The sequence below is a fragment of the Rhincodon typus genome, chromosome 9, assembly GCF_021869965.1.
Source record: "Rhincodon typus isolate 14 chromosome 9, sRhiTyp1.1, whole genome shotgun sequence".
NCBI classification, from domain to species: domain Eukaryota; kingdom Metazoa; phylum Chordata; class Chondrichthyes; order Orectolobiformes; family Rhincodontidae; genus Rhincodon; species Rhincodon typus.
This window is the reverse complement of record NC_063340.1, coordinates 58,916,666-58,929,871: the sequence shown is the minus strand read 5'-3', so window position 1 is coordinate 58,929,871 and position 13,206 is coordinate 58,916,666. Positions and strand designations below refer to the sequence as shown.

The window sequence follows — 13,206 nt, the reverse complement described above, 5'->3', positions numbered from 1 at the left end:
TTTCCAGTCCTTGGAAATCTGTGCAGCCTGTCTTACGCATCATATTCTTTCAGTAATGTACTGGAAATAATGATTTGTGGCAATACTGTTTCATTATTACTTGTGAGAAGTAAAACAATATTTTCTTTCCCAAAATAATTCATTGCGATACTGTAATACTGTGCTGTAAAATGCTTATGCAGTTACTCACTGTAATCATTTTGAATTTCATCATTCATTCTGCCTACTTCTTGTTCCCACTGCTACGTGGCTGTGATTAAAGTCGGTTTACTTATGTGGTGAAAATGTAAAACAGAATAGTTTAAATTTAAAGAAAACAAGTAAGTTGACAGTTGGAAAGTATATACAAAAGGCATGGGGAAATCAGTATTGCCTTCCAATTTTTTTGTTGTATTCAGTTTAAGATGCTCGTTTTCAAACACCATGGACTTGGAAGTGTTCCAACAGCTAGTCTACTGGGTATTCTTCATCTTCAGCCTCAGTACTGAGTTAAGGGTTTTTGATAAATATTCATACAAAATGCTATTCATTTAAAGTCATAGCTCTAGGGATTCAGGGCAAACCCTTGGAATGGATAAGAAACTAGCAGTAGGGTAGGAAATGATTACTTGTTGTGAGTTATGTCATTTGAGAGTGCGTAAACTACTAAGTTAGATGTCTCAGAGCTCAACATTGTGGCTGCTGTTGTTCTTAATTTACATAAATGACATGGATTACTTTATACCATGCAATGTGAACAAATTTGCAAACTAAGAAGTTACTACAATTGGATGTAGCAGCTCATATGTCTTGGAATGAATTGGACCAATAGGACAAAGTTTTGGATGCTGTCAAGGTTGGGAACAGTGGTGGCCAGGATCTGAAAATACAGGTGCTGACCCAGTGTAGTGGTTTCCTGATGATGCACACACCCAATTAGGCTTATTGAAATCTTTGTTAATGATTGTTAAAGGAAGCTGGCTGGAATATTCTACCCTCCTTCCTGTTTCTCAACATAGTGGGGCAGTTCAGCTGCCAGGTGTCAACCTGAACGTGCAGGCCCCCTCACCCTATCTAGACGTGCATGCTGGCTGCCATGTATAGGGATTCTCCTACTAATAGTGGTGGCCTGGCTGCTTTATCTATTCTTTTATTTAAAATCTGATCTGCCTTCCATGTTTAAGAACCCACCAACAGTCGTTATCAGTTGAGGAACCTTTCTTCATGCCAGTTAAGGGGGTACCCCAGTCAAGTAATCATAGATATGGCAAAAGCTCTAATTTGCTCATGCTTTATCATTGCTGAAATACAGAACAATTGTTTGAGATTAACTATAACAGATTCAAAGTGATTTAGAATAAAAAAACAAAATGTTCTGAAGCACATAGAGGTTGAGCACGTGGATTTGGTGTGGATGTGGATGAAATTGGGAAAATTATGAACCAGTTCCAATTATTGACTTCTAGGCTTTCTGGAGGTAGGACAAAGAACAAGTAGGTAACCAATTCCTGGGAGGAAGGTTAGCATTTTATATATGTTAATAGGTCTCACAGCCTCAAATTTAACCTGCTGTGCAGTTTAACCCTGGGTGACCAGGTTTCACAGGCCTCAGGAAACTTTACAGCTGAAGCAAGCAGAGGACAGCATCAGGAAGAAGGTGAGTGCCTTCACAGCTCTGCATGTGGGCCAGAAGGAACAGGAGCGCTCTCTCTCTGGCTCCCCCCAGCTCCACAAGTTCCTGCCTATCAGATACACCACCCATATACATGCCTCCAGGGCCAGGTGTTGGACATTGGAATGTGGTCATGTATGAGACTGTGTTCCTGTGGTCTTCCTTACATGAACTCTCCAGCTGACTGGAAGCCAAGCAAACTCACTTCCAGGCAGAAACCTGCCAGGGCCAGAGGACCCATGCTCTAAATTTAAACTCCACAGCATGCATGGTGACCTGAATGGCTGGCTTTCTTATCTGAAACCCTGTTTCTTAAACCCCACCCCCACCCTGTGCTGCACCAACTCCTATGTAAACTGAATTTGTTAGCGTCCACGTCAATGTTTCTTGGTTAGTAATCACTTGGTTAGTAACATCCGATTCTATCAGTTATTAAAACAATATAAAATATAACTTGTAACAGTATTTTTTCTTATAAATTTATAATGTTATATTCTAACTAGAACACTGTATTCAGAGGATGAGGAGGACACCCCCACTTGATGAACTTCAACCACCCCCCTATCAGGATGATAACGGATCACCACATCTCTCCTACACACCATCAGAACTGGATGACAAGTGTGAACTCTCTCATTCCAGTGCAGATTGCAACAGTCCACGTTGTTCATACAGTAAGTGCCCTAGCGAGGGAAGTGTAGGCCATGAGACAGAGAGCTACCATCACAAAGGATATGAGGAAGATGTTCCCAGCGACAGCACTGCCATCCTCAGTCCAGAGGTAATAGAAACGGAGGTATCCTCCTGATTTATTGAGTAATGTTTTGCATCAGGTATCCACCATAACTCTGGGAAATGCATTGATTTGCAAACAGATTTAAAGAGCTCGTACTTTTTTTTGCATGTGTTCATCCATCCTCAAAATTAAGCAGATTTTCAGATTTCATACCATCTGTAGTGTCTTTCTGTCCATTTCTTCATAAATTTAATCTCCTTGTGCATTTTCAATTTTTAAAGAGACAGACCTCGGCTAGCAACTGATACCCTTCACCTCCTGATTTAAATAAGTAAGCAAGAATTAGATAGAAATGTTCAAAATTATCTTTAGATTGAAAGAATGAACAAAGTTTTTTTTTAAAGTGCTTCTGCTCTGCCATTGTTGTTTACTGTAAATGCAACAGAAACACAGGACTGAATTTTACTGAGAATTGACTAAGTGTCAGTTCCATGGAAGGTCCCTCTCCATGAGCTCAAATGGGTTTTGTCTTGCTGTTCTCCACTGTCACCTCATTATTTATACACCACACTTCTATGATGCTGCCCTCAGTTGATTGTTAGCTCACCAGTGTTGGAAATATTTGCCACTGCCAAAACCTTCTGGGATTTGTGATGCCAGTGCCATATTTAAAGCCCAGATGTGCACAAGGTCAATTGCTGCCAAGCACCTAAAAGCACACTTCAGTGGAAATAGAAGGTCACATTTGTAAATCTATTGTCTAAATATATATCATGTGCTGCCCGATCAATTTCTATTGTAAGTGCAGCTACAAAAATGTAGCGTCAGAGGCTATCTCTTCTTAGCACCATACCTTGTCAAAACCCTATCTGAAGGACTATAATATCTAGCATAGCTTAACATCTTGCCATTGTTCAATGTGGGAGCATCACATGTGATAAAGCCTTCAAACCATTGTTAACATTAATTTTTATTAAATAACAGGATAAGAGAAGGGACAACAAAGCAAAAAAAAACTGCATCTATTACTGGGTATAAACAGGTGCTGCTTATCTTTCAAACAACAACAAATTTACAATCAGTAAATGATTCCAAATCAGATTGGAATGAGGTGTATTTTAAGTCCTGTCTGACTTGTTGTGTTGAAAGTACATATCTCTAACATGTTGTAGGTGATGTTCCTCCTTCTTAATGTCCTCCTCTTCCTCCTTGGAAGACTACTGTTGCTGTCCCAGCTTTTCAGCATCCATTACTTCTGTTTGCCTGCTCCAGCTGTGTAGAGCACAGTGTAGAAGGATTATGTGGCACACACTGTCTGGAATGTACTGCAAGCCTACCCCTCCACGTCAGACTCCAAACTGATCCATCATCACAACCTGATGTCCAAGAGAGTGGTGGTCCATTCCAAACACCATGGTGGAAGAGTGGGCAGTATTGGATCTACAGTCAGCCTCAGTTGGGGGTTGCATAACAGAGTCATCTGTCACAAGTTGCAGAAGATACTTTGGTGCCCCAGCAGCCATCCTTGTAAGATGTCTGACCTGTTTAAGTAAAGCAGGATCTTGAGAGTTATCAAGGATGTAGGTATCAAGGCAGTTTCCAGGGTAACCAGGCAGGCCTCTGAGATGTGGAGTTGATGATCAAAGATGACTTGTATACTTACCAAGTGGAACCATTTCCTATTGATGTGTCATGATGCGATGGCCTCGACGTGACCTATGTATCGTTTACATTGCCTGCTCTCGAGGAAAGCCTACTGCTCAGTCTGTAGCACTTACTTCATCACTGGAAATGAGGAGAGGCGGTGCGATCTTGCACAGTTACATTGGTAACAACTTTATATGTTTGTGGATTGAGTATTGAGAGACCTGCACAGATTCCCAATGGATCTTTAGCAGCAGCCAGTTGCATTAAGTAAAAAGGTGCAGCTGTCACCTGATGGCCATTGGGGTAGGATGGCCACCCACCCCTTCAGATCACATGTCCTACTCCAATAGATGACACAGTTCTGTGATGGCGTCCCAGCACTCTCTCATTCATTGGTGGTACTGTACCTTGCTCATCTGGAGGAAATACTGCACCACCTCCATGTTCTGAGGGAGCTTTGATCTGTAACGTTTTCATGTGCAGCCTATTCAATAGCTGGAGGTTGCTGCTGGTGCTGGGCTTGCTGAAGCATCTATTCCTTGTCTATTTCTCTGCGTCTGATAACACCTGCTGTGGCAATATCCATTGGTCATGGTTCCAGTGAACCTGTATGGGAAATATCAGGAACAAAACAGATTCTTAGTGATGTGAGTTTTTTGCATTCTCATCACACACAAATGAGTTTACCACTGTGCTTGGTACAGTGGGACTTTGAGGTCTATGACAGGGATGGCAACAGGATGTCTGTAAATGGATCTTTGATATAGGTTTTTATTCACTCATGGGATATGGGCCTCACTGGCTGGACAAGCATTTATTGCGTATCCCTACTTGCCCTTGAGAAGGCTCAAGATGCCTCTTGAACCATTTGGTATAGGTACACCCACAATGCCATTAGGGAGGAAGTTCCAAGATTTTGATCCAAAAGCACTGGAGGAATGGTGATATGTTTCCAAATCAGAATGGCGTGTGATTTGAAAGGAAGCTTGCAGGTGGCAGTGCTTTCTTGTTGCATTTAGGCATTTGGGCAACTCTGCTTCAGTATCTGTGGAGTCACAAATAGTGCTGAACATTTTGCAACAAACATCAGCATCAGCAAATAGGCCCACGTCTGACCTTATGACGGAGGTAATGTATGAAGCTGCTGGAGGCGGTTGAGCCAAGACACTACCCAGAAGAATAGGGTAGAGACATCCTGGATCTGAGATGACCTCAACGACAACAACCATCTTCCTTTGTACCAGGTATGAATCCAAACAGCAGAAATTTGTCCCCCAATTCCCATTGATTCCAGTTTTGCTAAAGCTCCATAATGTCATACTTGGTCAAATTTGGCCTTGATGTCAAGGAAAGTCACTGTCACCACACCTTTGGAATTCAGCTCATTTGTCCATGCTTAGACCAAGGCTATAATGAGGTCTGGAGCTGAGTGGCTCTGGAAATACCAAAATTGAGCATCAGTGAGCAAGTTACTGCGAAGCAAGTGCTGCTTGATAGCAGTGTAGATGACACCTTCCATCACTTTAGTCATGACCAAGAGTAGACTGATGGAACAGTAATTGGATGGATTAGATTTGTCCTACTTCTTGTGTTCAGGACATACCTAGGCAATTTTCCACATGATCAAGTCAATGCCGGGGGAAGCGATGGCCTAGTGGTATTATCTGGAGACATGAGTTCAAATCTCACCATGGCAGATCGTGAATTTGAATTTAATTTTTAAGAAATCTGAAATTAGGAGACTAATGATGACCATGAATCCATTGTTGATTGTTGGCAAAATCCATCTGGTTCACTAATGTCCTTTAGGTAGGGAAACTGCCATCCTTACCTGGCCTGGTCTGCATGTGACTCCAGGCCCACAACAATGTAATTGACTCTTAACTGCCCTCTTGGCAATTAAGGATGGGCAGTAAATGCTGGTTTAGCCAGTGACAACCCCATTTTGTGAATGAATTTTTTTTAAAAAATGCCGGTGTTGAAGCTGTAATGGAGCAGCTTGGCAAGGGTTGTCCCAAGTTCCAGAACACAAATCTTCAGTATATTGCTGGAATGTTGTCAGGGCCTGTAGCATTTTGCATTATCCAGTGCCTTCAGCCATTTCTTGATATCAAATGGAGTAAATCAAATTGGCTAAAGGCTAGCATCTACAATGTTAGGGACATTTGAAGGAGGCCCAAGAAGATCAAGCACTTGGCACTTCAGGATGAAGATTGTCACAAATGCTTCACTGTTGTGTTGGGCCTCCGTATTACTGAGGATGGGCATGTTTATGGAGTCTCCTCCTATAGTGAGTTTTGTTCAGTTTTCTATCACCATTCAAACCTAGATGTGGCAGGACTGCAGAGCTTAAATCCTATTTGTTGGTTGTGGAGTCACTTAGATTTTGTCTATCACTTACTGATTATGCTGTTTGGCAGCAAGTAAACCTGTTTTGTAGCTTCACCAGATTAACATGTCATTTTTAGGTATCCCTGGTGCTACTGCTGGCATGTCCTCCTTCATTCTTCATTGAACTGGGGTTGATTCTCTCACAGACTGGATCTGTCAATCTTGGTGAAACCCCAGACCTTAATGTTCTTTTCACTCTTGTACTCACTGTTAAATGTGTCAGATTTGAGTTTCCAAATGTTCAGTGCGAACTGTTTTATTTGCATCTTCATCTCCCCTCTCTGCTCCCTGAATCCAGATCTACGCCTTTGTTCTGCCCACCATTATGATGCTCTACCCCTCCATCGAAGCCAGTTTGATAGTGACCGTCGATGCTATAATTCTTGATCTCCAATTCACTATTAGAATCGTAGAGTCATAGAGATGTACAGCATGAAAACAGACCCTTCAGTCCAACTTGTCCATGCCGACCAGATATCCTAAATTAATCTAGTCCGATTTGCCAGCATTTGACCCATGTCCCTCCAAACCCTTCCTATTCATATACCCATCCAGATGCCTTTTAAATGTTGTAATTGTACCAGCCTCCACCACTTCCTCTGGCAGTTAATTCCCTACACACACTACCCTTTGCATGAAAATGTTGCCACATAAGACCCCTTTAAATCTTTCCCCTCTTACCTTAAACCTATGCCTTTTAGTTTTGGACTTCCCTACTCTAGGGAAAAGACCTTGACTATTCACCCTATCTACACCCCTCATGATTTTTAAAATTTCTATAAGGTCACCCCTCAGTCTTCAATGTTCCAGGGAAAAAATAGCCCAAGCCTATTCAGCCTCTCCCTATAGCTCAAACCCTCCAACCCTGGCAACAGTCTTGTAAATCTTTTTAAAATCCTTTCAAGTTTCACAACATCTTCCCTATAGCAGGGAGACTAGAATTGAATGCAGTATTCCAGTAGTGGCCCAACTAATATCCTACACAGCTGCAACATGACCTCCCAACTCTTATATTCGGTGCACTGACCAATAAAGGCAAGTCTTCCAAATGCCTTCTTTACTGCCCTGTCTACCTGCGACTCCACTTTCAAGGAACTATGAACCTGCACTCCAAGGTCCCTTTGTTTGGCAATACTTCCCAGGACCTTACCATTAAGTATATAAGACCTGCTCAGATTTGCCCTTCCGAAATGCAGCACCTCCAATTTATCTCGATTAAACTGTGTCTGCACTCCTCTATTGTCTTCCTTCCTTATATGTTGAGGATTTTTTTTATTTTATTCACAAAATGTGGGCCTTGCTGGCTGAGCTAACATCGATTATACATTCTTAGTCGCTCTTGAGAAGATGGTTGTGACCTGCCTTTTTGTACCACTGAAGTCCATTTGTTGTAGGTAGACCCACAATGACATTAGGGAGTAAGTTCCCCGATTTTAACCCAGCAACACTGAAGGAATGATAACTTAGCTCCAAGTTTGGATGCTGTGTGGCTTGGAGGGGAATGTGCAGTTGGTGATGCTCCAATGTAACTGTTTCCCTTGTACATCTAGAAGTAGTGGGTTTGGAAGTCGCTAAGTAAAGATCTTTGGTGAACTTCTCTAGTTCTTCTTGTAGATAGTATGCATTGCTGCTACTGAGTGTTGGTGGCAGAAGGAGTAAACGTTTGTAAATCTCAATCAAGCCAGCTGCTTTGTCCTGGATCGTATCTAGCTTTTTGAGTGTTGCTGGAACTGCACTCATCCAGGCAAGTGGACATTACTGACATGTGTCTTGTAGGTAGTGGACAGGCTTTGGAAACTCAGGAAGTGAGTTATTAGCTGCAAAATTCCAAGCCTCTGACCTCCTCTTGTAGCCACAATACTTACGCACTCAAGCACAGAGAATGCTGGAAAAATTCAGCAGGTCTGGCAGCATTTGTTGAGAGAGAAGCAGAGTTAACATTTTGAGTCCAGCATTCTCCAAGTTTGTTTCAGATTTCCAGCATCAGCAGTATTTTGCATTTATTCAGGTACCTATATAGTTAGCCCATTTCAGTTTCTGGTCAATAGTATTCCTAGGATATTGACAGTTAGAGTCTGTTTTGTTGAAGATGGTCATTGCCTGGCATATGTGACCCCTGACTGATCTCTTTGCAGTTCCCTGATTGACATACTGCTAAATCTCAGACTGGTTGCACTGGACCTGCAAGACCAACAGTGAGTCCCTCCCCAGACTGTAATGATATGGAACCCCTGACTCTACACACCTCAATTTGACAACAGACTGTGGCCAAGCTCCTGGACTGAGATCAGACAGTGCCTTTAACAGACTGTGGCTGAACCCCCAGACAGACAACTGTTTTCCTTGATGTGACTAAGGACTATTCGCCTTAGACCGTGAGACATGATCATTTAGTTGAAACACATTCAGTGTGTTTGCTGTGTAAGCTGCTGGTATGTACTACAAGTCTGACATTCACATAGCACAGTGCCATACAGCAACATATCCATCCCCTTGACCAATCACTACCATGGCAAGCTTCCTGGCTTTGTGTCTACAGTAAAGGGCAAGACAAAACATAAATACTGTAAGCCTCAAATTTATGAATGATACAGCCTTGGGCAAAAAGGCAAGGCAAAGATGCTGTGAGTGTCCATGTAGGCATAAGGTGAGTGAGGTCAAGAGAACAAGTTAAAAGTGCTGTGATGCTGCCCACCACTGCAATCTGCCCCTCTTATCAGCACCTTTGCAATGAAAGGTATCATGAATTCCAAAGTACAGTATTGAATGGTCAATCAGAAGTGTGCCATGATGGTTGTGGTGAAGTTGATGCATGTCTGATGCCAACGTTTGTGGTCATGGGTGCAGGTGGTTGCTGGCTGTGGAGCATGCCCTGAGTTGATGAGTAATGCTGACCAAGGTGGACTCCACAAGGAGCAAGTCACGAGCTGCAGCCATCAGGTGCCCACTCAGACTTTCATGTCAGGAATTGTAGCAGTCTAATTTCTGTCCCTTGCCTGGGAAAGTAGCAAATTGTGTATAAATAAGGCGAGATGAGATAATATGGAGATGTTAAAACAAGCAAATAAATCTTTTGTCATTCAATTGCTAGATTTTCATGTTGCCATTAAAATCTTAGGTGAAAAATACAACACTGTTTTTCTCTGTATCAAAAAGCTCATTTTTTGATTCTCACCATAGTTTGTTAACTGATTCACCATTCACCCTGTCATTCCAGAGCTGGGAAAATTTTGCCCATAGTTTTTACAGATGAATGAGCTCCTGCTACACTTCCATTAAATTTATACAGTTGAAGTAAAAGTATCTCTGAGGAGTTTACAGTTCATATATTTAATAGTTGGTGAAGCAGTAAGAAGGGGTCATAAGATTTTCTTAATTCACTCTTGGAACATTGGTATTGCTGGCTGGCCATTATTATTGCCTGCCCCTAGTTGACCTTGAGAAAATGGTGGTTAGCTGCGTTCTTGAAACACTGCAGTCCATGTGCGGTTGGTGGATCCACTATGCCCTCCTGATCTGTGCTTTGTAGATGCTGGAAAGGCTTTGGGAATTGAGAAGTGAGTTACTCACTGCAGTATTCTTAGCCTCTGACCTGCTGTCATAACCACTGCATTTATATGGCGAGCCCAGTTAAACTTCTGGTCAGTAGTAAATCCCAGAATGTTGATAGTGAGGAATTCTATGATGGCAACACCACTAAATGTCCAGGGACGATGATTACATCGTCACTTATTGGAGATGGTCATTGCCTAGCATTTGTGTGGCATGAAAATTACTTGCCACTTGTCACTCCAAGCCTGGATATTATCCAGCTTTGTTGCATTTGAACATGAACTGCTTCAGTATCTGAGGAGACATGAACAGTGCTGAACATTGTGCAATCATTGGCAAACATCCCCACTAAAGAAACCACAAGATATTTTCAAGTCAAGATGAAATGTGGCTTGGACAGGAGCTTGCAGGTGGTGATGTTCCCATGTGTCTGATAGTACTGGTTGTGTGTTTGGAATGTGTTGTCTAAAGAGGATTGGAGAATTTCTGCAGTGTATCTTGTAGATGGCACATGTGGTGGTGGGGAGAGTGAATGTTTGTGGATGTAGTATCAATCAAATGGGCTGCTTTGCCTTGGATGCTGTCAGGCTTCTTATGGGTAGCTGGTGTTCCATCTCACAGACCTGAGTAGTGCCTTGTAGATAGTGGATAGAAAGCTTTGGGTAATCGGGCAGTGAGTTATTTGCTTCAAGATTTCTAGCCTCTGACCTGCTTTATTACATACAGTATTTTAAGACTAGTCCAGTTCAGTTTCCAATCAATGGCAATTGATAGTGGAGGATTCAGTGATTGTGATGTCACTAGTTGCCAAGGGGTGAAGGTTAGATTCTCTCTTGTTGGAGATGGTCATTGCCTGGCACATGTGTGGTGTGAATGTTACACGCCACTTGTCAGTCCAAACCTGGATATTGTCCACTTCTTGCTGCACTGTCAATTATGATAAAAAAATACTGTCCGTAATCTTCACGGAACTCTTGAACCTGTGTCTAACTGTCCTATTTCTTCCATTATACATTATAAGTATAATATATCTGGCATACGGAGCCTCCACCCAAAGTTACTATTTTCATCATATGCCATCAGTCTTTTGATTCTTTCTGGATATAATTATGGAAAAGCCACTCTCACATCTGTGTTTAGATGTGTAAGAACACGGAAATCTAAGAGAGAGGAGCCCAAGTATGCCATTTAGCACTCAGGCTTGCTGTGCCACACGAAAAGATGATGGCTTGTCTGATTGTTGCCTCAATTCTACTTTCGTGCTCACCTCCACCCCCACAATGACATGTAAAGTCACCATGGAACAACCTGACCATAGGGCTGCTCTCTCATTAGAGAGAGACAACTGGTAGTGGTTTAACCTGAGGGTCACCACATTCTCAGGCTAGGGGAGAGATTGGGAAGAAGAGTCCTTCATGATAATCTCAGATGGTGCAGGAATTTAACCCACGCTATTGGTATCACTCTGTATCACAAGCAACTATCCAGCCAAATGAGCTAACTAAACCCTCACCCCAACACTTGACTCTCTTTTAAATCAAAAATCTGTCTGACAGTTTTGAATATATTGAATGACCTCGGTCACCAATTCTGTCTGCTGAAATGAATTGTAAAGATTTACAACCCTCTAACAGAAGAAATTCCTCAGGTGGAATTTTGTGAAAACAACAGACAGAACCTGTCATAACGTCATGCCACTTCTTTAAGGAAAGGTCAACCACATATTGTGCCACTCAAGCCAGTGGTAGGCCTTCCCAATCAAGGAAACTTAATCACACTGATATATGAAAATTCATATGTCAGTGAGAAAATGGATTTGGAACTCAGAGGCAAGTTAATTTTATTCATATCTCATTACGACATCGTCAAGTATGAGTGTGAGAAGCAGAATGTTTTAAGAGAATGGAAAGATAGTATTTGTGGGGACCACTGTGAAAGATGGATGTAACTTGCCATAACATGAGCATGAGTGCCATAGGTAGTTGATTAGTTGGGATGTGAGGAGATACCCACAAGAGAGGGAGTTGCAAGGTTTGTTGGTCTGAAGTGTGATATTCAGAAGAAGGCTGTGGAAGGAAAAGTGAGGGATTTTATTACCAATATCCCCGCTAATACTTATTTGTTATCCGCTGCCTATTCATTGTGCATAGAATCTTTATAAATTTTTTGAAGCTCTGTGCATATAGGCGGCATGGTGGCTCGGTGGTTAGCACTGCTGCCTCACAGTGCCAGATACCCGGGTTCGATTCCACCCTGTCTGTGTGGAGTTTGCACATTCACCCGTGTCTACATGGGTTTCCTCTGGGTGCTCTGGTTTCCAACCATAGTCCAAAGATGTGCAGCGTAGGTGGATTGGCCATGCTAAATTGCCCATAGTGTCCAGGGATGTTTGGGTTAGACGTGGGAAATGCAGGGGAATGGGTCTGGGTGGGATGCACTTCAGAGGAGCAGTGTGGACTTGTTGGGCTGAATGGCCTGTTTCCACACTGTAGGGATCCTATGATAACTTAAAGGGGCCAACTTGTGCTTGACCTGCGTGAAAATTTCTGGAATGCTATGCATTTACACAGTTTAGAGGCAACATTGATTTGTCATTGAACATGCCATTCCACTTAACTTTTCTGTCCTGATTAGGTTGTCAAAATTCTTGTGGCACAGTGGCTCAGTGGTTAGCACTGCTGCCTCACAGCGCCAGGGACCAAGGTTCAATTCCAGCCTCGGGTGACTGTTTGTGTGGAGTTTGCATGTTCTCCCCATGTCTGCTTGGATTTCCTCTAGGTGCTCCGGTTTCCTCCCACAGTCCAAAGATGTGCAGGTTAGATGGATTGGCCATGCTGAATTGCCCATAGTTTGTAGGTTGGATGGATTAGCCATAGGAAATGCAGGGTTATAGGGATGGGGTGAGTCTGGGTGATTTGCTCTAAGGAAAATCTCTATGGACTTGTTGGGCTGAATAGCCTGTTTCCGCACTGTCAGGATTCAATGATTAAAAAAAGTCCAGAAACCGTGTGCCATGCTTTATGAAACATTTCTGTTCTGTCTGCAAAAATGACCCTGAACTACCAAACACTTGTCATTTGAATTCTCCATTCTAGTCCCATTTTGATCTCTCTGTCTTTGGCTTTCTCCATCGTTTTAATAAGCTTGACAGAAATTCATGAAACAGCACCTCATCTTGCATTGAGACAACAAGGTGCAGGGCTGGATGAACACAGCAGGCCAAGCAGCA

At 42.5% G+C, this 13,206-nt stretch overlaps 1 protein-coding gene across 1 annotated transcript in view; it reads left to right on the top strand.

Moving 5' to 3' along the window:
• syt14a (synaptotagmin XIVa) overlaps positions 1–13,206 on the top strand; it is a 197,740-nt gene that overhangs the window by 122,002 nt on the left and 62,532 nt on the right. The window contains exon 5 of the mRNA XM_048600781.1: positions 2,155–2,432. Within this exon, the coding sequence (XP_048456738.1) occupies positions 2,155–2,432 (278 nt within the window). The remainder of the gene's footprint in view (positions 1–2,154; positions 2,433–13,206) is intronic.